We start from the raw sequence: 22,500 nt of genomic DNA, 5'->3' as shown, positions 1-22,500 counted from the left end.
GTTCCTTTCCCAGTGGTTTTCTGCACCACGATGACATTAGGTTTGGAGGTCATGGGAATGGTGGTGATCTTTGTGGTGGTGCCTGTCATTTATGAGTGCAGACATGAAATCACACTAAGCACTATAGAGATCAAGTGTTTCAATTATTCAGATTCGCTCTTTTTTTCCCTGCTTTTCCTGAGTCTGTCTGTGAGTGTCCATCTATTCACGTATTTCTCATTAAGCTCATTGCAAACTTCTAATCATTACAACACATCATGTAAGGATTTATGTTTTATATTTTATCATGCCATGACTTGACGAACACCTGAGCAGCTATGAACTTTTGCAATAACTATACATTCAGTGCAACATTCACTGAAACCTGAAAGAACAAAGGCTTCGGCAACATAAATTCAAACACCCTGTGCCCCCCCGCCCCCCTTTACTGCCTGTTCTCCCATGAAATTACCGGACACTATGTTGGTGCTGATGATCTTCCCGCCCAGTGTAGCAAGAGACTTGGGAACCACTGTTATAATGCTGCCGCTGGTGGTTTTGACGTATGTAGTCCCAGCAGGTGTCGTGGCCATTCGAGCTCCGATGGATGGAGTTACTGTGGGCCGGGTGTACGTAGCCTGGGTCCCTGCACACAAAGGACACACACTAGATATGTATACATTTTATAAGGCTTTCCAAAAAGTCAGCAAAAGGAAAATACAAATCGTTGATGTCATGTGTATGTTCACATTAGCGTTAGGTTTAATCTAAATTTTTCCAACACAGCTATGCATTGTGCTGTAAGGCATGTTTCCATTCAGGTAGAACTGAGAGATATATCGATATAAAATCGACATCGTGATCAATTATAACGCTCTATACTTTTCTGAGATATTGTTAGTATGGTGATGTATTTGTTTATTGTTTTTAATAATTACAAATTAAATCTTACTGAATAGGTGTGGTTGATTTGATGTAAATTAAAAAAAGTTCTTTGTCTTTGTAGGCATTAAAGAAATCTATCGTCAAAATCAGTTTTATTGTTTTTTATTTGTTGTACTGTTTTGCGGACAGTTTGTTAAATTATATCATGATATGCATTGTGTATCGCAGAGATGTCCTCAAGTATCGTGATATCGTATTTTTATAATATCCCCCAGCCCTTTACTTTCAGGTTGTGTCCAAACTCAAAATTCTCATTATAACAGATGGAAACCTGACTACTTCTTATTCTCACAGGAATCTCTGCATTAGCTACACACACACACACACACACACACACACACACACACACACACACACCAACACTGTGTATTACATTGTTTAGCAATGGGTATGTTTCAGTTCGTTGGTTTTGATGAGTTTAACCAGGATAAGACTTGGGGTTAGTGTTCAAACCTTAGGTACCTGTAGGGGTGGAGACCAGTTTTGTGGTCATGATGGCGCCATTGCTGCTCACCACCATGATGGGACCAGAGCTGCTACTCGGCATGGCTGCATTCGAGGGCTTCGGCAAAATCTTACTAGGCTGCATCTGCTGGGTGATGATCTTTACACCTACAAATATATGGCCCAAACAAGAGATGGATCTTTTTGCATCTGGCAAGTTACATGAGAGAAAATGATTGAAATGCCTAAAAACCATTCCACTCATATGTTTCTTATACAAAGATGGTTATGGAAGACAAAAAAATACATATTAAGTGAGAAATAAAGTTCTAATATAAAATTGACCCATATCACACAAATGATAGAACCTAATCTGACTGATCATGCAAATGCTTTCAAAAGTCTGAGACCTCCAAGTTATATTTTGTCACTCATAAAAACACAATATTAGTGTTGATATATACTGATCAAGAAAATACTGCCTTACACATATGTTAAAAAAAAATAAATTCCCATTGATATTTATATACATCCAGTGCTGTGGAAAAAGTATTTGCTGGTTCTTCTCTTTTTGTGTACATCTCACACTAAGTACAGCTGTAATAATCTTTGGGCAAATGATTTAAGAACAGACTTTCTCTCATGTTTTAGTGCTTATATATAAACTTGAGGAAATCGTTTCAGACGTTCTCGTGAGTTGAGTTTTGTAACCTGAGATTGTGGAATCCAGATGAAGCGAGAGCTTGGGTTCTCACCTGACTCTTGTTTGATCTGTATGGTCGGTTTGGAGGCCGACACTGTACTGGTGGTTTGAGGTGAGGAAGAGAGAGGAGACGCAGAAAGGCCTTTGGGTGAAATTGACTGTTGCGGCTGCTGCTGTTGCTTGGGGAACTGGAGGATCTGAGAGGGAGAACCCACCAGAGCTTTGGGGGAAGGCATTCTCGCTGTGGCCACCTTCACTGCTGCTGTGGAGCCAGCTGGACAAAAGGTGTACACACACACACACACACACACACACACACACACACAAACACAAAGAAAGAGTTAATCTGAGAGAAAATTTACTAAAGAATTTATAAAAGAACTAAGAACTAAAACATTTCTACAAAATATACTGACGAAATACAGCAAAATGAAATAATTATGTTCTCTCACACACACCATTTTAAAAACACATTGATTAAATTATTCCCACACACACTTTAACTTACTTTGGGCCACAGTGGACATGACCACCGTAGGAGTGGAGGACACCACAGTTGTCACGGCGACAGGGCTAGGGGCAGTGGTGCTGCCAGCTGAAATCACCATGGTCTGCTTCTGACAAGATGATGTGACTGCAGAGCTGGACACCAGTTTCGACACAGCTGCATAGTTATGAGACTTGGAGAGGATATTGGGAACAAAGCTGGAGCTTGCAGAGGTCGTAACAATAATGACCTAAGGAGAAACAAAGACGTCATTTCATAAAAGCAAAAAGGGAAGTAGAAAGAGGAAGAGACGACTTTCAGACACAGTGGCTACTTATCTATATGCTTTATACACGGCCACCCTCTCATATAATGATTTACTTTATTATATGTGATTGGCCCAGTCAGTCTGGTTCATCCGACTGCTGCTCTTGCTGTTCACTGCATACTGGCTATACTGTTCTGTATATTTATCACACTCTTTTACACTTGATTTAAAAATTCAGCCCACAGTATGCTAAAGGTTTGCACAGGCTGGTTACCACTGAAGGGATGTTGACTAGTCAGAGGCAGACAGTAAGAAAATTCAGGCAGATGGTAAAAAATGGAGGCTAAATGTACTTTAGCCTATATGAAGACAATTCTACGGTCAACTGCACACTGTAAAAGTCATTAAAAAAATTTTAAATGAACATTCTTACTTTGATTCAACTTTGTATGAATGTAGAGGTGTGCACAAGACAATCACCCGCTCCCAAAATAAATCCTCCTAGAGATATTTTTGCTGTCCTTTAAAGCAAAAAATTCTTTTAATGAAATTTTTGCACTGCGACGCGGTGGGTTCCATTGTGCATGACCAGTGCATTCAGAGCTGTGGGTTGCACTTCACTCTGTAATCTAATTCAACTAGTTTAGAGCAGCACGTACTGATATGGGGAGTCATTTTCGGATGCTACACAGGCCTGAGTTGAACAAGCCAGTTCGCATCCTGGCTCATGATCAGCTTTAACTTCAGCGACTAAAGCTCAGATGCTACATGAGTGCATTTTAAGTATGGGTACATCCTAAAATTGTATATTATGATACACAGATATATTATTTGTGCATTTGCACATTGATTCCAGGGATTTGTATTCGTCACTTACAATGGAACAATAAAACGAAGCTGGAAATGTAACTGCTAGCCGTATGTATGGCTGCCAATTGAACTGATGGTCGATGTGTTTTCTTTGCAGTGTGTTTATTTATTTATATGAGCATTTAACTGCACTTATAAAACAGCCTAAAAATCACGATGTCCTGAATCAGTTTTTTCTTTAACAACGGAAAAGCTGATTACTTTTTTTAATTAGTGGTCAAATGGTAAAAATGACTAGTTGTGCAATCCATACTATATACACAAGTATATGGCTAGAATGACAACAAAAAACATCTTTAACACAGATGAAGAGGCGCAGTGAGCATGTACTGACCTTCTGGGTGGTGGAGTTAGTGGCCTGTGTGCTTGGCTTGGTGAAGGTGATTTTTACTGGAGACATGTGTGGCGGTAGCGAATTTGCGATGCTCTGCATGAGGTTGCTCATCTTTGGGCTGCCGCTCACCGGCACAGTGATGCTCTTTGAGGCGGGTGTGGTCGCTTTAGGCACCTCCTTTAGTAGAACAGGTGAAGAGCCTGAGGAGTTGGTACGCCGGCGTTTACGAGGCTTTTCATCCTCATCAGAGCAACTTACGCCTGTGAGAGAGAGAGAGAGAGACATCTTACAACTCAGAAACAGGCAGTTCTCAAATTATGAAGCCTATGAAGGCTTTTATGGGGAGAGCACTCATGACAGCCATTTGTAGAGTTATTACAAACTGTATGATTCTAAATGGCCATTACTGTGAGGATCAAATAATGGACATTTTGCCCTTAAGAATGATAATAGTATCAGCAACGGCGAAGTGAAGTTCAAAAGCAGCAGGAAAATCTAATTTCACAGGGTTTCCAGTTTACAGCAAGGTTTTCAATGGGCAGAATACATTCAAACACATAAATACACCGCCATATTTTTCAAACGTTTACAGTATGCAACTTTTTCCCATTGAAAAATAACCTGCTTTTAAAAGTCAAATACTTGCTAGACCCAGAGGAACTGCAACTGCGAAATGAAACAGTGCAGTGAAGAGCCATTTCTGGCTTCTGGTATATCTGTTCATTATTAATTTGCAATATTTGTTCACGTTCAGATACGCTTAAATGACTGCAACAAAAGAATATGAACTATTCGGGAGATACTTAACTGAGTCAAAATGTCCCCTTTAAATGTGAAACAAAAGGTTATTTTAGTTCTTTCTACATTCATTCCATCTCTTAAACACGCACACACGATAATTATATTTCTATACATATAAATATATGTATTTATATATATATATATATATATATATATATATATATATATATATATATATATATATATATATATATATATATATATATATATATGTATGTGTGTGTGTGTGTGTTTGTGTGTGTATATATATATATATATATATATATAAATATATACATCCTTTTTTCGATTATATCATGACATAAAGAACACAGAGGAATAGGGCTGCACAATTAATCGAATATCGATAGCGATTACGATTTTGACTGCCCACGATTAAATGAACATGATCGACTGCGATATTGACGTTCAAAGTTAATCCTCCGCTCATAGAAAACTCTGCTGTTTTCTCCACTCAAATCAAGCGCTTCCTACACTTACAGCCAATCACATAGAGCGACGCACGGATGACGCCATTTCGTAATGCCAAAACCCGGAAACGGAGTTTCTATGCGAGCTCCAGCGCTTGCGCGAGGGGAAATCATGACACTAGCTAGCACGATGCTAAATGGCACTACAGAGGGAAACTCAGGGCTTTAACGAGCGACCACTTCACTCGCATTTGCGACTGAAGTATTTTGTGTGACTGTGAATAAATATTTATTCGCACCAGTGTGAGTGACCTGTTCGGAGTTGTATAATACAATCGGAATAAAAACTACAGTAAGTTCAAAATGCATCTACAGTTACTTTCACACTGCTTTTCATCTCCTCAGTCAACCGTACAAGTGTGTAAATACTGCAGAGAAGCCATTATGATGACTAGTAACTCTGTACATTATCTGCTTCTGTCAACTTCCCAATCTCACAACCGCCATCTTTTATTGATCACGCAAAATGTCCTGAACTTTCACCTGCTCGTGTAGACACAGCATCGGGTGGAGTAGAGTAAATTAATAATAATATTACCGCTACAAGGTGGGTTTAATTCAAACTTCTTTATTAAAAAATTCCTCACCAATCATAATCAAGAGCAACTGTTCAGAAGGAGTACGCTGCTGCTCTCCTTCAGGCGCTTCACTAACTCAAATACATAGCGTATTCACTTCATTTAAACTTAAGGTTGCCAGATATCACTAGAAAAGTCATCACCAGTTTCCATGTTTTGATTTAATACCCCTCAAAATCACAATATTATCAGCAAACATGGCAACACTTTACTGGGGAACTGATCTAAAAGGAAAAACTGATAAACAAACAAACAGAAAACTAATAAAATGTAAAGACAGAAAATGTGCTTAGTTATACAGAAATAATTTAATATTAAAAATAGATATTACAATAAATTCATTAAATATAAATAAAATGAGAAATTAAATGATGTTTAATTACTATGGGTTGCATTTACTATCAATTTGACATTAAGCTTAGTTCGCTATTTCCTTAGAAAGCTATTAGCTTTTTTTTCCTAATATGGATCATGCTTGTATTAATCTACTTTTAATTAGGACACTTTATTGTTTAAGATATTTAAAAACAAATATTTTATGCTTGTATCAATTAACCAACAGTATTTCTCATTGCTATTATTTTAATTCAATTAACAGTGACCATGAGCAGAGAACTTACATTTAATTGTTTATAACAGACCTCCTGATTAAATGTTAAACAAAAAAAATGGAGGTGAAAGCAGCAGTCTGTTTATTTAAATGTAAAAGTGCAATAAAAAGATGTTGTCCCTAAAATCAATGAAATAATCGTGATAAATAATCGAGATCTCAATATCAATCAAAATAATCTGGATTATCATTTTGGCCATAATCGTGCAGCCCTACAGAGGAATTTGAATCTGTGTGTGTTTAACCCTCTTACCCCTAAGTTCCCACAGTATTATGTCCCATAACCCTATATTCCCCAGAGAAACAGCACGCCAACCCTGAGTTCCTGGGCCAAAATCAACATTTTAATTTTAACATTTTTAGGCCTTGAAACAACTTATAATAATGTATTTGTGTAATATTACTTTGAAAATGAAGCAGTTCAGTGTTTTTACTAAACTCAGAGCACAATTCTTAACTAGAGAAATTACGAAAAAATGCTCGCTAAAATCCTTCTACTCATTTAGAAGTACCATACGAGCATCAGCGTGGTCAATGCCTTTGAATAAATTCAAGTAAATAATAAATAAATAAATGCATTTTAGTGCCAAAAGTCAAGTTTCTGGTGATGATCAGACCAGCAGGTAGTGTTTTCACGAATGCACAGAAATGGTCCCGTTATGACTCCAGACCCCTGCAGTGTCAGTTGCACTGGTTGATGCTGAAGATGAAGACGGATCAGGGTCTGAATCAGGAGAGTTTGCTTCTCTATCAGTTTCGGTTTCAACATCGCCTGAACTTTCACTGCTGTCACTATCTAGAATCCTCGCTCTCGCCTGTCTAACTGTGTATGTTTTTTCTTTTTTTTCACTGTTTTAGATGTACCTGTGTTCACTGTAGGTGTAACTTTAGCTGGAACACTATTAGCTTTTCGTTTTGGCATTTTTAGTTCACTTCTATTAGTACACCAATATTCACGCTTGGATCAGCTTCATCGTAATGACGGCGTAATGTCATAATCACGTCCTGACATCATCAACCTTCCGGGTTAAAAAATAATAATTAAATAAGTAAGGAATCATAGCAGAGTAATGCCGGTACACCGGCCTTACGGGGAGAACATTTACACTGTAAATCCTCTATATCGGCCTTACGGGGATTTGGCATAGACGACCAAGCCGGTATATCGTAGTTACGGGAATAGATCAAAGATGGGCAAGCTGGTTTTTCGGCCATACGGGGTAAGAGGGTTAAGTACTTACTCTTCACATACACAGTGCTCCCGCTGGGCAGCACTACCACATTGGAGGCGGGACTTGTAGGCCGAGGCGACTTGACTGCAGCTGCTGCACTGATGCTGGGGGCGGAGACACTAGGGGGTGTGGCTGTAGTGCTGGTATATGAGTAACACACTACCACTGCAAAACAACACCACCGTTATCACACATCATCACTAAAGCAATTTCAAACAAGCTCCCGACATATTTCATCCATCGTTATTTACCTTCTTTGTTGCCAGTCTCTGCAGGAAGGAGCAGAGAAGAATTCTGATGTGCTGTGGCACTGGCTACCGCATTGGCCGTCACTGTAAATGCCGTCTGAGGCACCAGCCTGGGCATCAGGGGGACCAGCCTACGCCCTTCAATAGACCACTCTGAGGAGCTGTTAGGCCCAGACATGCTGTTAAATGGAAAAAAGAGGCATATAAGTATATAAAACCCATTTGAATTTTTTAAATAAAGGATTTAAGGCATGAAGATTTCATGTGCAGTGTAGTGAGTTGGCTCTCTTACTGGTATGCGATGGTAGTGAGACGCTCGTCATTCACTGCACGCCGCACCTCTGCACGATGGCGCTCAGTTGAGATGCTGGTGAAAAGATTGTGTGTCAGATAAACAAAAAGTACACTGTGGTTCTCTCTGTCTCCCAGTGACTACATCCACATGGATTTGTTCTTTAGGTAACTTGATTTTATCTAGGTTCAGTCTTCTTTACGACCAGACGGTGTACATTAGAGGTTGACCTGTTGTGGATTTTACCGATACCGATAACTAAGGTGGGCGGTACCTACCGATAACCGATGATCAACTGATTTTCAATATTGATACTGAATGAAAACATAACGCTCTAACTAAAATATTGCTGATCGTTATTACAAAAATAAACAGTGCTGACCATGAAAATGTACTGTGCTTTTTAAATGAAATAAATATATAAATACTAATATATATTAACTATTAACAAATATTAAAGTAAATAAAAGATATACATCCAAACTGAACCAAAAACTAATGCTCCAAATAACAAATAAAAAGAGAGACATCCAAAATGAACCATAAAACACTTCAAAATATAGCTGCAAGCAGCAATGACGGATTCCGCCTCAATATAGTTGACCATTTCAAAATTGACGATACAGAAACTTATCCCACAGTTACAACATTTCAACACATGTGGATCAATGGCAGATTTTAAGTTCATTTTTGTAGTTTTCCACAAATTATCATTGTAGACAAAAATCAGGAGTTGAGATTTTTGGAGAATTACTTCGTGCTGATACAACACTACTTTATTTTGAATTTATTCCTGCTGCTAGAACATTCATTTGATTTACTCTGTGCTGCTATCTCAATCTAAGACAAACACCGCCATCTAGTGGACGATAAATACATTGTTAAACACAATATAACAGATTATAAAAGATCATATTCTTTATGAAATGAATGTTTTTGGAGATATGAGGTTGCCATCGCAGATGTTAACATACTGTAGTGTCCTCTTTGTGTGTGGCACAGATCAAGTCTATATCGAATGTTCCAGTGATTTATGGACACGAGAAATAAGTGCAACAGATGTCAATTCACCAATACATAAATAATTTGGCCAACTTTTATTTGATTCCTCATTGCTTATTAACCTATAGAAAGACATGCATCCCACACATATGTACCACAGTTCAAGTCAATCAGACCTAGGGTTCATGAGGAGAAGATTTCTGTAGCTTTAGACAAATTTTCAATGTAGGGGAAAATCTATCAGGGCGGATATAATGGGTCCCCAATGGCTTATTTTGTTCCTCATGAGGCAAGTATACCAATTTTCAGACATTTTGGACTTGGGGACAGACATGGGGTGGAGGGAAAATCACTTAGAATTTGGGTGTGGCCTGTAGCGCCACCTATGGGCTCATGCGGGCCATTTATGGTATAGCAGTTACTCGTGGCCTGTAGAACCAATGTGCCAAGGGTCAAAACTTTTTAACATTCAGATCTTGAGTTATTGGGCACTTTAGGGAGATAAGGAGAATAATAATAAGAAGAAGTAGAATAACAATAGGTTTCCTCCTGGAGGAAATCCTAATAACACAACAAAATTTGTCAGTGAGAGTTTTTATTTTGCCTCTAGAGATTGCTCTTGTACTGTATAATGACAGCGGGCCCTTCTCAGTCGCTCTGGCAATGGAAAACTATTGGTGTGGATTTTTGCCGATCACTGATAGTTCCAGTAATCGGTGCCGATTAATCAGCAAAACTGATCAATTGGTCGATCTCTATTGTACATGAGATTTTTCTTTGCATTCTGAGATGCTGCATAAATCTTGAGGCATTTAAAAACACACTCTGTACACAGTTTTTATAGTAAATCTGTTGAATCTACCTTAATACTTTGGTAAGTTCTCCAAGCAGGTCTTTCTTGTCCTTGGTGAGATCACCCTGGGCACGAAGCGCACTGATCACTCCGGCATATGCCTCCAGCTCTAAACGCAAACCAGTCACAATACAGTTCCACATGAATAATATGTTTAAAGAGGTCTTCACATTTCAGCCCATACAATCGATCAGTCACATGTCAGATCACAGATTATAGAAGCATCTCACCAAGCTTGCGCAGAATTCGTTTACAGTCATCTCGGCTGAGGTCGAGAAGCGTAGGCCACACCACCGGCATGGTGGAAGGCGGCTGGGGCTTCTCCTGCTGAATCATCCACTTTTGAAAAACAGAAATGAACTATCAAGAGCAGAGCCATCTTTTGAATAAACAGATTTGTTTGCCAACACTTTTTTTATGACAAAAAAATGACACTTAATGACAAAAATGTCATTTATTACTATATCATTTGTGTTGCGCAAGTCACAGAAATAAGTTGTTACCTCTGGGAGCCAGTGAACACTGTCAGAAATGTGCACGCTCTATTTAGTGTGGATCTTCTAGAAAAAGTGATACCCTTGAAGAAAACCATAATTAAGAAAAAAAAATAATTTATGTCATATAAATGTCATGTCATAGCTGTAAATGTTTCTATTTAAAGCGCATCTATTATGGTTTTGAAACGTGCCTAATTTTGTTTTAAAGGTCTCATACAATAGATTTACATGCATCCAAGGTCAAAAAACACTTTAATGTGCTCATTATTTAAAATGCAGCATTACGTTTTTTTCCTCAGTGTCACAAACAACTTGTAAATGATTGTTCTAAAGGATTCATTCTAAACTCCTCCTTTCAGAGAGCATACTTTGCTCTGATTGGTCAGATGTCCCAGTCTGTTGTGATTGGTCTACTGCTGTCAGCAAGCAGCCAATGAAGACCAGAGACAGGGCTTTTTTATTATAAACCTAGTAGATTAGTACAGGAAGTAAGTCTGGAATTACTAACAATTCTTTTCAACTGTTCAGAATCGGTTCCTTCTTTTGGGAGTCAATAACTCTGTCGCGCACTCTGATTTTTGCAGACTTTTTACATTCACAAACAGCTCTATAAAACATTACATGAAAGGTAATATTTAAAAAACCACAATAGGTGCACTTTAAATATCATTACAAGCTAACAATATTGTGGGACACATTAAGAATACGTGCCGTGCAAGCTGGTTTATAACAACAGCATTTATAGATTTTGTTGCCAACTTTGTGTCTAGATCTGATGCTTTTTTTAATTTAAAAAAAAAAAAAAAAAAACAGCCTAGCAACAAATCTAGCAACTTTCCGAGCAGCCGCTAGCGACTGTCCTGCCTCGATACAGCCCTCCATCTCATCACAGCTGCTGGTTATACATGTTGCGAGAGCAGGTTTGGTCGACTCACCAATGTGGAAAGCTTGTCTGAGATGTGCTTGTACGAGCCGATGTTCTCAACCAATCACTGCTCAGCGTTATTCCCAACAACCAATCAAAGACTGCCTGCACAATGACGACTAAAATGATCGTCATGATTATTTTTGCTCAATTTTAATCACGATTATTGTGAGAATTACCAACTTTTTAAAATTTCACTTCAGCGTTCACCTATTTTTTTTTTTTTTACAGCCAAGTCAATAAAACGTGTTAGAACAGAACAGAAATACAGTAAGTAATTTCCAGTAACATACAGTAAAATTTTCAACTCATTCAATATAATGAACAGTGAGGCTCAGGTACAGCTCCACGGTTCTGCTTGACCACAAGTCGGTTTGGGGCAGCAAAATATTCAACAGCGCAATTTTCTCTTTCTATTTCCAGTCCATATTTCACAGACAGCTCAGGCAAAGCAACAAAGAGAGCGCAACAGTTCACTCGAGGCAAATAAATGACTTGTGATTCAGCCCATAAGAAGGATGAACAATTCACAACCCTTTCCGGATTGATGTTTTCTGCTTGCTAATACATCACTATTGTAGACGATTATGCTTAATTAATTCATTAATTAATCATGGGAGGAAGAAATCATGAAAACATGATTCATCGTGCAGCCCTAACTACCTCCATCCATCCATCTTCTACCACTTACTCCTTTTCAGGGTCACGGGGAGCCTGAATCCTATCCCAGGGAGCATGGGGCACAAGCCGGGGTACACCCTGGACAGGGTGCCAATCCATCGCAGGGCACAATCACACACATTCACACACCCATTCATACACTACGGACACTTTAGACACGCTAATCAGCCTACCATGCATGTCTTTGGACCGGGGGAGGAAACCGGAGTACCCGGAGGAAACCCCCGCAGCACGGGAGAACATGCAAACTCCGCACACACATGGCCCCAGCGGGACTCGAACCCCGGACCCTGCCCTAATTACCTATGTTCACCAAATGTTTGTAAAGAACTCCCATCTTAGCTAAACATACAAGTAATACGAGTTATTCCATCTGTAACCTTTTCCTTCGTTTCCCTTTCCCCAGCTATCAATATTACTGCTTCTTTTCGAAATGATTAGAAATTAGAACAAATAAATAGAAAGTACAATAGTTTGCAAACATGTAAATAGTTAGTTTCTGGTGCCATTACGAAAGATGATTTCTATAATAAAGAAGTTATTTAATATGCAAAGAAGTCTACGTCATTTCCGCTTCTAGCAACAGTTTCAGGATGCAGTCGTTACTTTCCCCTGAATACACACTTAGCAGCACTGTACTGTAGACAAGCCTGCTCACAGTCTGAGACAGAAATATTCAGATGTTAATCAGAAATTTTAACTCGACGGGAAAATAACAGTGCAACTTAATCAAGGCACAAGCCAAAGCAGAACCGAAACATCCGGGATTTAAGAGTTTTTACAGTCAGGACTGACTCCGTTAAACTCCTACTCTTAAAAAATAGTCTTATACTGAAAGCAGAAGATGGCGATGGAGGAAATCCTCTACCAAATCATCTGCAAAAACCGACTACAAAACGAGTAGATCCCTGATGGAGAAACAGCTGTTGTTACTCATATATACATATCAGTAGATAAAACACCAAAGTGACACTGATCGCGTTAATTTTATTTTATTCTGTTTTTTTTTTTTTTTTAAATCCCTCATCAGCACCAAGAGGATTTTCTCTCAGTTTCAGTTGGATTCGTCTGCTGGGATTGGCAGGTTTGATATTTAACCTCGCCTAAACATTAAAACAACATCAAACCAGCACACTTGATCCTTTTAACACCTTTGCACGAAGGAAACAAAGCCTGTCGTTTCAAAATGCAACCGTATTACCAAAATATAGGCAAAAATAAGCACCAACCTTTGCTAGACACAGTCCCCAAAGTCCGCCATGTTTAATGTTTAATCGACGCCAAAACAGAAGAGCCGAAGCTATAGCTGTCCGAGAGAATGCCTTCACGCAAATATCGCCCTAAAGGAAGTACATTGCAATTGTTTTTTTATGAAACCTTTTTATTACCATTACAAAATGTCCACATATATATATTTGCAGAGAGTATTCCGATATTTTAACTTTTCTATGTTAAGCCTGATTGTCAAACTTTTCCCTTTTATAGCAGGCACTTTTTCAGTCTCCCAATCAGGTCCACCATAACAACAATAAAATGCAAGGCACGGAGAGAAAGCTGCAACTGTGGTTTTCAAGACTAATGCAGGCCATCTCTGTATTTAAAATGGTTATGGTTTAAAATGGTTACATTATTTAAACACTAATCTAATTCTGGGATTTCATTAGATAATAATATATTACGCTCTCGGACACGGGAGTCATGAGTACAAAATGGTAATAGTCCCAAAATAGTGCATTAAACAATGAATAGGGTCCATATCCATACAGTGACTTTGTGTAATTAATGGTTAAAAAAAAGATATCTAATCTAATTATAGCGGGATTTTATGAAGGAAACGTTGGCATTAATTGGATATCTATGATGAAATTATTCGGCAAGAGACTCAATCATTCAAACAGTCGCAGTACAGCGACCTCTGGTGGAGACATGTAGTTCAATAAACGGACATTTCCCCAAGTTTGCATAACTGACCAAAACACCAAATAAACACTGATAACGAAGAACAAATACTGGAGACGATCAGTATGTCTTTAAAATTTCTCAAATGTAGTTCAACAGAACAGTCAGGCCACATTTGTAGAGCTCTGTGGAAGTAAACAGCTTTTGGGAATGAAAGCTGGAGCTGTGAGTAGAATAGCATATACAATTCCAAAAAAAAAAAAAAGTTGGGATGCTGTGTAAAATGTAAATTAAAACAGAATGCAATGATTTGCAAATCTCATAAACCCATATGTTATTCACAATAGAACATAGAAAACATATCAAATGTTTAAACTGAGTAAGAAAAAAATATGGTAATTTTGAATTTGATGACCACAACACGTCTCAAGAAAGTTGGGACTGGGCAAGGAAAGGCTGGACAAGTAAGTGTTACTAATTAGAAACATCTGGAGGTTAATTAGCAACAGGTCAGTAACATGATTGGATATAAAAATAGTATCTTAGAGAGCAAAGTCTTTCAGAAGTAAAGATGGGCAGAGGTTCACCAATCTGGAATTGGGGTTGTAATAATAATGTATACATAAAAATGAATAAACATTACGCACAATAATTCAAATTGTTATAGAAACTACTTTCCTTTTGTCTAACAAAACAATCATTCTAATAAGAACATACAGTCAGGTCCACAAGTATTTGTACAGTGGCACAACTTTTGTAATTGTGCCTCTGTACACCACCACAATGGATTTGAAATGAAGTAATCAAGATGTGATTGAGGTATCGACTTTCAGCTTTCATTCAAGGAATTCCTTAATTTAGGAATTATGACTGTGTGGTTGTTGTTTTTTTGTTTGTTTTTTTTTTGTTACAGAGTTCCTTCATTTTGCAGGCTCAAAAGTAATTGGACAAACAATCAATCATAAATTTTAGGATTATTTTTAATACTTGGATGTAAATCCTTTGCAGTCAATGACTGCCTGAAATCTGGAACCCATGGACATCGCCAAATGCTGAGTTTCCTCCCATGAGATGCTTTGCCTGGCCTTTACTGCAGCCTTTACTGTAGCATAAGAAATCCACCTACCAACATGTTTGACCTGCATCTGCATGATTTTATACATTGCACTGCTGCTACATGAATGGCCGACTGAATAATTGCATACTTGAGAACGTGTTTCAGTGTACCTAATAAAGTGAACAATGAGTGTACATCAAATCTCCACACTAGCACCTTATGTTAACTATAGAAAATTATGTATAAACATGGTGTGTGCAATGTACAGAGACAAACACACAGTAATAGGACATGTCTCAGTTGAGCATTGTATTGACAGATGATTATTGGCATTTACAGCTGTAAAGAAAGCTTTGGTTTCAAAATAATGTTTTAATACCACAATAGTTATTTTCCATAAAATACAAATGACAGTTTCTTTATGAACTTTGGGTATGTTTGCCCCTTTACCTTTTTAAACTCAAGTCACATTGACGCTGAGTGGAGAAACACAATTATCTTTTGCTACATTGATTAATTATTTGATTCACATTTCAAATGTACACAACATTTGCACGTGCAAAACAAAAAAAACAAAAACAATGTCCACTGCTCATTGACAATTAGTAACAATAATAATATTAGTAATAAGAATAATGTCTAAACATGTATTTGACTCGGAGATGTCCAATAAAAATAAAATGTCCAACAGAAATATAGTGAAAGGTTGTTAATTAATAATTAAGAGTTTCAAATAAAAATACAGAATACTTTAAACATTTGATGGCAGTAACTCGGTGTAAATTTTCAGTCGTACATAAACCTTAAGCAATATTGCTCACAAACCCACACAAATGTACCACCAATATATTTTAAATAACTCTTTTAAAAAAAAAAAAAAAAAAAAAAAAAAAATGATGATGATGATGATGATGATGTAGATAATGTCCCTTACAGACAGCTCAGGCTGTGATTTTCAAGATGGATTAAAGCAAGTTATATAGTGGCATGTTAAGCCATATTATTCTACAAATCACACAGAAGGCATCACCCCACTTGCAGAGAGCAAACAAGAATTACAGCAGAAGCACATTAATTTGTTATAACACAAGGTAAAACATTACAGAATGGCTTCATGCAAAAAGATATGGCAAATACAGTACAAGTACAGTCACATTCAAAAGCACCTGTAAACACTCAACACCAAGCAAGATGCTGTATATACACTTACAGTTCAGAACATTAATATGCCTGAATTCATACTTAAATACATACTTTTATGTCAAAAATGATTTTTTTTCTTCCAGCAAAAACCTTCCCCTTGCACAGCCATATTGAATTACATACAACTGCAAACAAAGTATTCTGATCATCCTTGAATACTAAAATAAAGTGCACTTTTTCAGCTTACACCTGGCATCTGGAAAATATTTTTGACAAATATTATTACGGTATCATATTTAATCCAAATATGCTTTAAGGGTTTCCACCTTTATTAAAAGTTAACCGAAACGATGCCAAGTTTAAATCATCTTGGTTTCCCGTCAAAACGGCTCACTCTGAGCGGGTGAAGTCTCCGATTTAAAGGACACCATTACTGAATGTGATCGGTACAAACTTCTGAGCCTGCTGAGCACCGATTTCTGCCACATAAAGTGCTCCAGTTTTCTGATCCAAGTCCACCAGGTGAGGTTTAATGTCATCAGCGAGCTGGATGGAACTCACCACTTTACACTGGCCAATGATTCCCACAGGTGGAGCCTCCAGCAGAGTGACACGGTTAGTGTTTAACTGCACGACCACCAGGTACTTCTGGTCAGGGGTGAGCCTGTGGAAAAAAATCAACTGTACTAGAACACAATAAAGACAGGTTTTACATCTTAAACCACACTCCATGATTACCCTGTGGTACAAGAAGTGTAACAGTGTTCAATGTGTGTCAATATCACAGGCAACCGATCATTTCCTAAGTGACAAATCCAAACAACTGGCTTTAGATTATTGTTATAACTGACTGTAGTAAAGACTAGAAGGCAGTGGTTTAGTTTTACATGGTTTAGATTTAATCTTATATACACACTATATGGCCAAAAATATGTGGGAACCTGACCATCACACCCATATGTGGTTTTTCCCCCCATGCAAATTCCCATCACTGGAACTAAGGGGCCTAAACACGTTCCAGCGTGACAATGTCCCTGTGCACAAAGCGAGGTCCATAAAGACATTGAACCCACTGAAGAACTGGAATGCCGACTGTGCCCCAGGCCTTCTCACCGACATCAGTGCCTGACCTCACTAACGCTTGTGGCTGAATGAGCACAAATCCCCACAGCCATGTTCCAAACTCTAGTGCAAAGTCTTCCCAGAAGAGTAGAGGATATTATAACAGCAAAAGGGGACTAAATGGGATGGGATGTTCAAGAAGCACATATGGGTGTGATAGTCAGATGTCCACAAACGTTTGGCCATATAGTATACTGTACATTGGCAGTCAAAATGATGTATTATTACAGTTTAATCATTATTGCTACAGACCAAACAAAATGTCACAGAATAGCAATTAGCACATTTCAGTGGTCTACTAATTATGCCTCAGGTTATGTTAGTATTAATTGTAAAACATATGTATGTGGTGTGGTCCAAGTTACTAAAGAGAATAATAAAGATTTTGGCCTTTTTCGAATAGATTAGATATAGACTGATCCAATAAAAGGAAGTTATCTCTAACATTTCACTAAACTCATTGGGGAAAACCTCTCCAGACTCACATATGCTCATCCTTGGTTAGATTTTCAAACTGTATATTCTATAGGCTATAATAAATGGTGCTGTGCATTTTACGTCTTTTAGCTCTTGGCACAGTTCCATTTGTTGCATGTATATAGCTCATGAATATATTAATCATTTACCAAAATATATGAAAAGTAGGGATGCACCGAAATTATTCGGCCGAAAATAGCAAAAAAAAAGCACTTCGGTGTTCGGCCGAATAAGTGAAAAGGCCAAATAAATTTGACGTGTTTGATGAAGCGACCAAATAGCCTAGCAACCAGAGTGAGACGCGCAAATGTCACGACCTCCATTTCCGGCAGCACGCTCGGAGAGATGAGGGGGCGCGCGCATGCACGATCTACATGCACGAGCGCTCAGCGAGTACATGCTCTTCGGATGTTGACAACCATGACATTGTTTACCATGGAGTGCGTTTGTTTTGTTTCTGTTCCGGAGTATTCTGTCACGTCACGAGACTTAAGGGAGTAGAGTACGGAAGCAGGTGTAGGTAAAGACGTATTTATTTAAGGGCAGGCAGACAAATCCAAATCGTAATCCAAAAAAACGTAGTCAAGACAGACAAAGGGAATCAAAGTCGCGGTCACAGAAAACAGGTTCAAAACAAGAAACATGAACTAGTACTATGGACTGGGAGCGGAAAACCAGCGGGGACTAAATTAATTAATCTATAGTTTAAACTAACTAAATCTATCAAGGAACATAACATTAACAACGTATCTAACTATACTATATCTACTATAATACTCCGCGAGGTGTACAGGGACACGAGCGGTATATATCCCCAATATAATCAGCCGTATATAACCGAATAGAACCATTTTTGAACTCTTGTCAATGTACATTTTTGTTGTAGGCTACAGAGTGTTACATTCTTTCAGCAGTCAGTTATAGGCCTAACATAGGCTATTCAAGGGGGGCTCAAAGATGACCACATAAAAATATATTTATTTTACTCATTTATTTATTTAAAGTTATATTGTGCCTTGTTGCAGTGTTAAATAAATATTTTGAAATTGTAGTTTTTGTAATTGATTTTTTTCTTTAAAAAGCAAGAAAAGCACATTTTGACCATTTAATTTATGCAATGGTGAAAAAAATAGCAAAATAAATGGAAAAAACGTGTTCAGCGTTTGGCATTCGGCCAAGTTTTTTCCATTATATTCGGCTTTGGCTTCAGCCAGGGATTTTCATTTTGGTGCATCCCTAACGAAAAGGTTAGAAAGTAAAATTTTTCTTAGGGAATTCCGAATTCGATGGAGTAGGACGCGAAGTTGGAGGCTCCTGCTGATTTCGATTAAAATTGTAATTAATTTGTGCTTTCCGTTGAGACAATATATTTTGACTTATTCTACTCTGTTTCCTTGTTTGCAATTTTAACTTTGTGGTATGTTAAAATGTCTGGAAAGAACACGAAAACCCGTGGTAGCATTCAGACACAACTGAGGCCAAGTGTGCGCGCCGTGAGCGGGTCTCCTTCTCCCCCTGAATCCACATCGCCGAGCGGTGACCCTGACTTCGCCTCACTCAGGCTTGAGTTGCTGGCTTTACTGAGGAAGGACATCACCGATATTTTTAAAGGGAGCTCCTGAAGCTCCAGTTGACTCTCGGGGAAGCGCTGTCTACTATTCAGCTTGACCTGCAGGCCGTGAAAACACATCTGGCTAGTGATAAAGTTGCTACTGAGGCTACCATATCAACACTGAAAGGTACTGCTGGGGAAATGGGGCACGCTCTCTCCGGTTGCACCGATGACATAGTTCATACTACTATCGAGTCTCACTGAGACCGTGACTCAATTAGAGAATAAATGTGAGGATTTGGAGTCGAGGTCACGGCGAAATAAAGTTAGGATGGTCGGCGTTCCAGAGGGCGCTGACACCTGTACAACTGCTGCTGTAGCGGCCTTGCTAAGAGAGGCGTTTGGTCCTGAGAAGGAGCCGGTTTTGGACTGGTCCCACCGGACCCTTCAGCCAAAGCCCAAGCCTGGTGAACAACCACGAGCTATTGTGTGCAGATTCCACTATCACAGTGACTGTGTTGACATTGCGAGAGAGCCATGCGAGATTAAAGTGAGGGATCTGACCATCTCCGTTTTTCCTGACTACACAGTCAAGACAGCCCAGGCCGCATTTAACGAGGTTCGGCATCAACTTTGTGGTATTGAGGGAGCTCGCTATGGAATACTTTACCCAGCTCGGCTTCGCATTACATATAACAGTGTTCAGAAGGACTTTATTTCAGCGGAGGAAGCAGGAGACTAGGTTAAACTCTTGATATCGGGGTTAACTGCATCACCTACACAGCGGAGTCTTTTTCGCTCTTCTTTTATTTTTATTTTTTGCACTCGGCCTTCCAGCTCTACAGAATTCGGATTTTTATTGAAGATATTGTCATTGCATTACTCCACCTAGATTTTGTGGACTTACTCCTCTTAAAATTTACTTCTGTATTAATGTGCTTCTCTGTTTTGCTGCTCTGACCGGGTTAGAGTTTCTGTTTATTTAATTTTAGTAGTGTTATCTCCTCGGCTTTACGTGCTACACTGTTATATTATTTGTTACAAATCTTTAAAAGGTAAGGACATTATATTTATTATTGTGTGCAGACTGTTTATCAGACTTGGTAATTTTGTTGGTTACTTCGGCTTACTCTCTGAGTTGTTTTCACATTGTGGACAACGTTGAGTTTGGAGGATTGTGAGAGTAAGCAGAACATGCCAATGCTTTGAAGGATGTAATGTTATTTAATTGCGAATCTGTTTTTAGAGGATTTAAACCTACCATGGTGAACAAATTATATTATAGAATTCAGGCAATTTTACTGAGGTTATCTTATACAGTGTAGCAAGTAATAATCTGGAAAGACCTTTGTAATATCACAGTCTAAAACTGGATTTAAAGAGAAGCAAATTAGTAAATGAATCACACGTAAATGAATCACATGAAAATGTATCACTTGAATATGAATCTCATGAAAATGAATCACATGTAAATGAACCATATGAAAATGAATAAATAAATTAAAGACAAAAAAAAAAAAAAAGAAAGAAAGAAAGTTAATTTTTTTTCAGCCTATGGCTACATGATCAAGGACAAATGTGGGTTCTCTGGCAAGACCAACTGAGAAGCAATCATTCAGAGCATCCTGCCTGGAACTTATAATGCTTACTCGAATTAACATTAATATTTGTGTTACTTTGCATATCTAATATAATTTCAGATATCTTTCCACTGAAATGTGCAACAATCACCTCAAAGAAACAGACTGTATAGTCTACAACAGCATGAAACATACCAATTAAAATGCGACCACATACTGAGTGTTTATCCCCCATCGTCAAGTCTCTGGTAGCAATTGTGTCTTACCTCACAGAGTAGGGTGCATCGTCTGTGAAGCAGCTTCCCCATGAGCCCAGCCAGTCCCCTGTCACAGAGTTAAACACCTGAATCCGCTTATTTCCTCGGTCTGCAACCCACACCTGACATGCAACACACAAACGATGGATATTATACAGCTTTTCCACAGTGTACAACAAAAATGTACTGATGTAAACATGTATGAATGATGGGAAAAATGAGGATTATAAATATTTTGGAGACATACCCTCTGGAAGTTATCGACAGCCACACTGTGAGGGATATAGAACTGCGAGAGTCCCTCACCTTTCTCACCATGCATCCACACCACCTGCAGGTCTACACAAAAACCCACACAGTCAATCAGAATTTTCCAACAACAGCACATCCCAAAGTGCTTTATTCATCTTGTACCACAACAATTTGCTAGTGATTATTATGACAATGATTTTTTTTTAATTAATTAAAGAATGACACAAGAAAGAAAAATCATTTGTTTTTACTCCTGTTAATAATGCCGGACTCCTACAGAGACTGGAGTTTTTACTTTGAGCAGATTGATAGCTGCCTGAAGAGAAACTGTAACTAGTGTAAAATGCTGCTGCCAGAGTACTGATATTTGGAAAAATAAGAATCACACATATTTTAAAGATGTCTGCATTTGGTTCTTTTGGGATTATTTTTTTCTTAAAAAATGTTCGCAGATTAGTGCCAAACTCTGGGTTGTGTTTATGTAGTGCAGGAATCTTTTACTTTTATAAAACATACAAGTAGGTGATGTTTTTTTTAGACCACCTTTGATTTTTAATGCAAAGCATAAAAAGTGATTTACTGTACATGAAAGTTTAAGATGCAGCACAAAGCCATCTGATCTAATCTGTATTTTCTTCATATTTTATGTTGCTTTTATTTTCAGAATGTATGACTATTTTAACTGATCATTTTTTTCCTTCAGTATTTTACTCACTTTTTAATTTCAGTTTCATGTATTAAGGCCAGAATTGCTCCACTGCACTCGGCTTTTAATTTCACGTAAACTCTGGAATGAAAATAAATATTTATTCCATGTGTATGTATAAACAGTACGAAAGTATATTAATTAGGAATATGCTTTCTGCCTATTTTTAATACAAAAATGAACTGTAAAAGTTGATAAATGGATAAATGGATATTCATTGTAAAGTTGTTATGCAG

General features: G+C 38.1%; 2 protein-coding genes across 3 annotated transcripts in view; both read right to left on the bottom strand.

Annotated features, from left to right (window-relative positions):
• The window catches only part of emsy (EMSY transcriptional repressor, BRCA2 interacting), a 24,424-nt gene extending 10,885 nt beyond the window's left edge, over positions 1–13,539 (bottom strand). Inside the window, exons 1-13 of one of the 2 annotated variants that reach the window (XM_017489793.2) lie at positions 13,449–13,539; positions 10,620–10,693; positions 10,347–10,455; positions 10,126–10,225; positions 8,262–8,336; positions 7,973–8,148; positions 7,731–7,886; positions 4,031–4,290; positions 2,580–2,808; positions 2,124–2,345; positions 1,387–1,536; positions 452–625; positions 1–82 (exon numbers count right to left, since the gene is read on the bottom strand). The exon at positions 1–82 is cut by the window's left edge and continues 55 nt beyond it. In XM_017489793.2, coding sequence (XP_017345282.1) covers positions 1–82; positions 452–625; positions 1,387–1,536; positions 2,124–2,345; positions 2,580–2,808; positions 4,031–4,290; positions 7,731–7,886; positions 7,973–8,148; positions 8,262–8,336; positions 10,126–10,225; positions 10,347–10,452 — 1,730 coding nt within the window. In that variant the 5' untranslated portion in view covers positions 10,453–10,455; positions 10,620–10,693; positions 13,449–13,539. The remainder of the gene's footprint in view (positions 83–451; positions 626–1,386; positions 1,537–2,123; positions 2,346–2,579; positions 2,809–4,030; positions 4,291–7,730; positions 7,887–7,972; positions 8,149–8,261; positions 8,337–10,125; positions 10,226–10,346; positions 10,456–10,619; positions 10,694–13,448) is intronic. The other variant, XM_017489795.3, reaches the window with a different exon arrangement.
• Positions 13,540–15,460: 1,921 nt separating this feature from the next.
• LOC108276529 (NHL repeat-containing protein 3) overlaps positions 15,461–22,500 on the bottom strand; it is a 24,785-nt gene continuing 17,745 nt past the window's right edge. The window contains exons 5-7 of the mRNA XM_017488277.3: positions 21,554–21,645; positions 21,316–21,428; positions 15,461–16,982 (exon numbers count right to left, since the gene is read on the bottom strand). Coding sequence (XP_017343766.1) covers positions 16,736–16,982; positions 21,316–21,428; positions 21,554–21,645 — 452 coding nt within the window. The 3' untranslated portion in view covers positions 15,461–16,735. The remainder of the gene's footprint in view (positions 16,983–21,315; positions 21,429–21,553; positions 21,646–22,500) is intronic.

Source organism: Ictalurus punctatus, chromosome 16 (assembly GCF_001660625.3).
Source record: "Ictalurus punctatus breed USDA103 chromosome 16, Coco_2.0, whole genome shotgun sequence".
Classification (NCBI taxonomy): domain Eukaryota; kingdom Metazoa; phylum Chordata; class Actinopteri; order Siluriformes; family Ictaluridae; genus Ictalurus; species Ictalurus punctatus.
The sequence above is the reverse complement of the archived record's forward strand: the minus strand, read 5'-3'. Positions and strand labels throughout refer to the sequence as shown.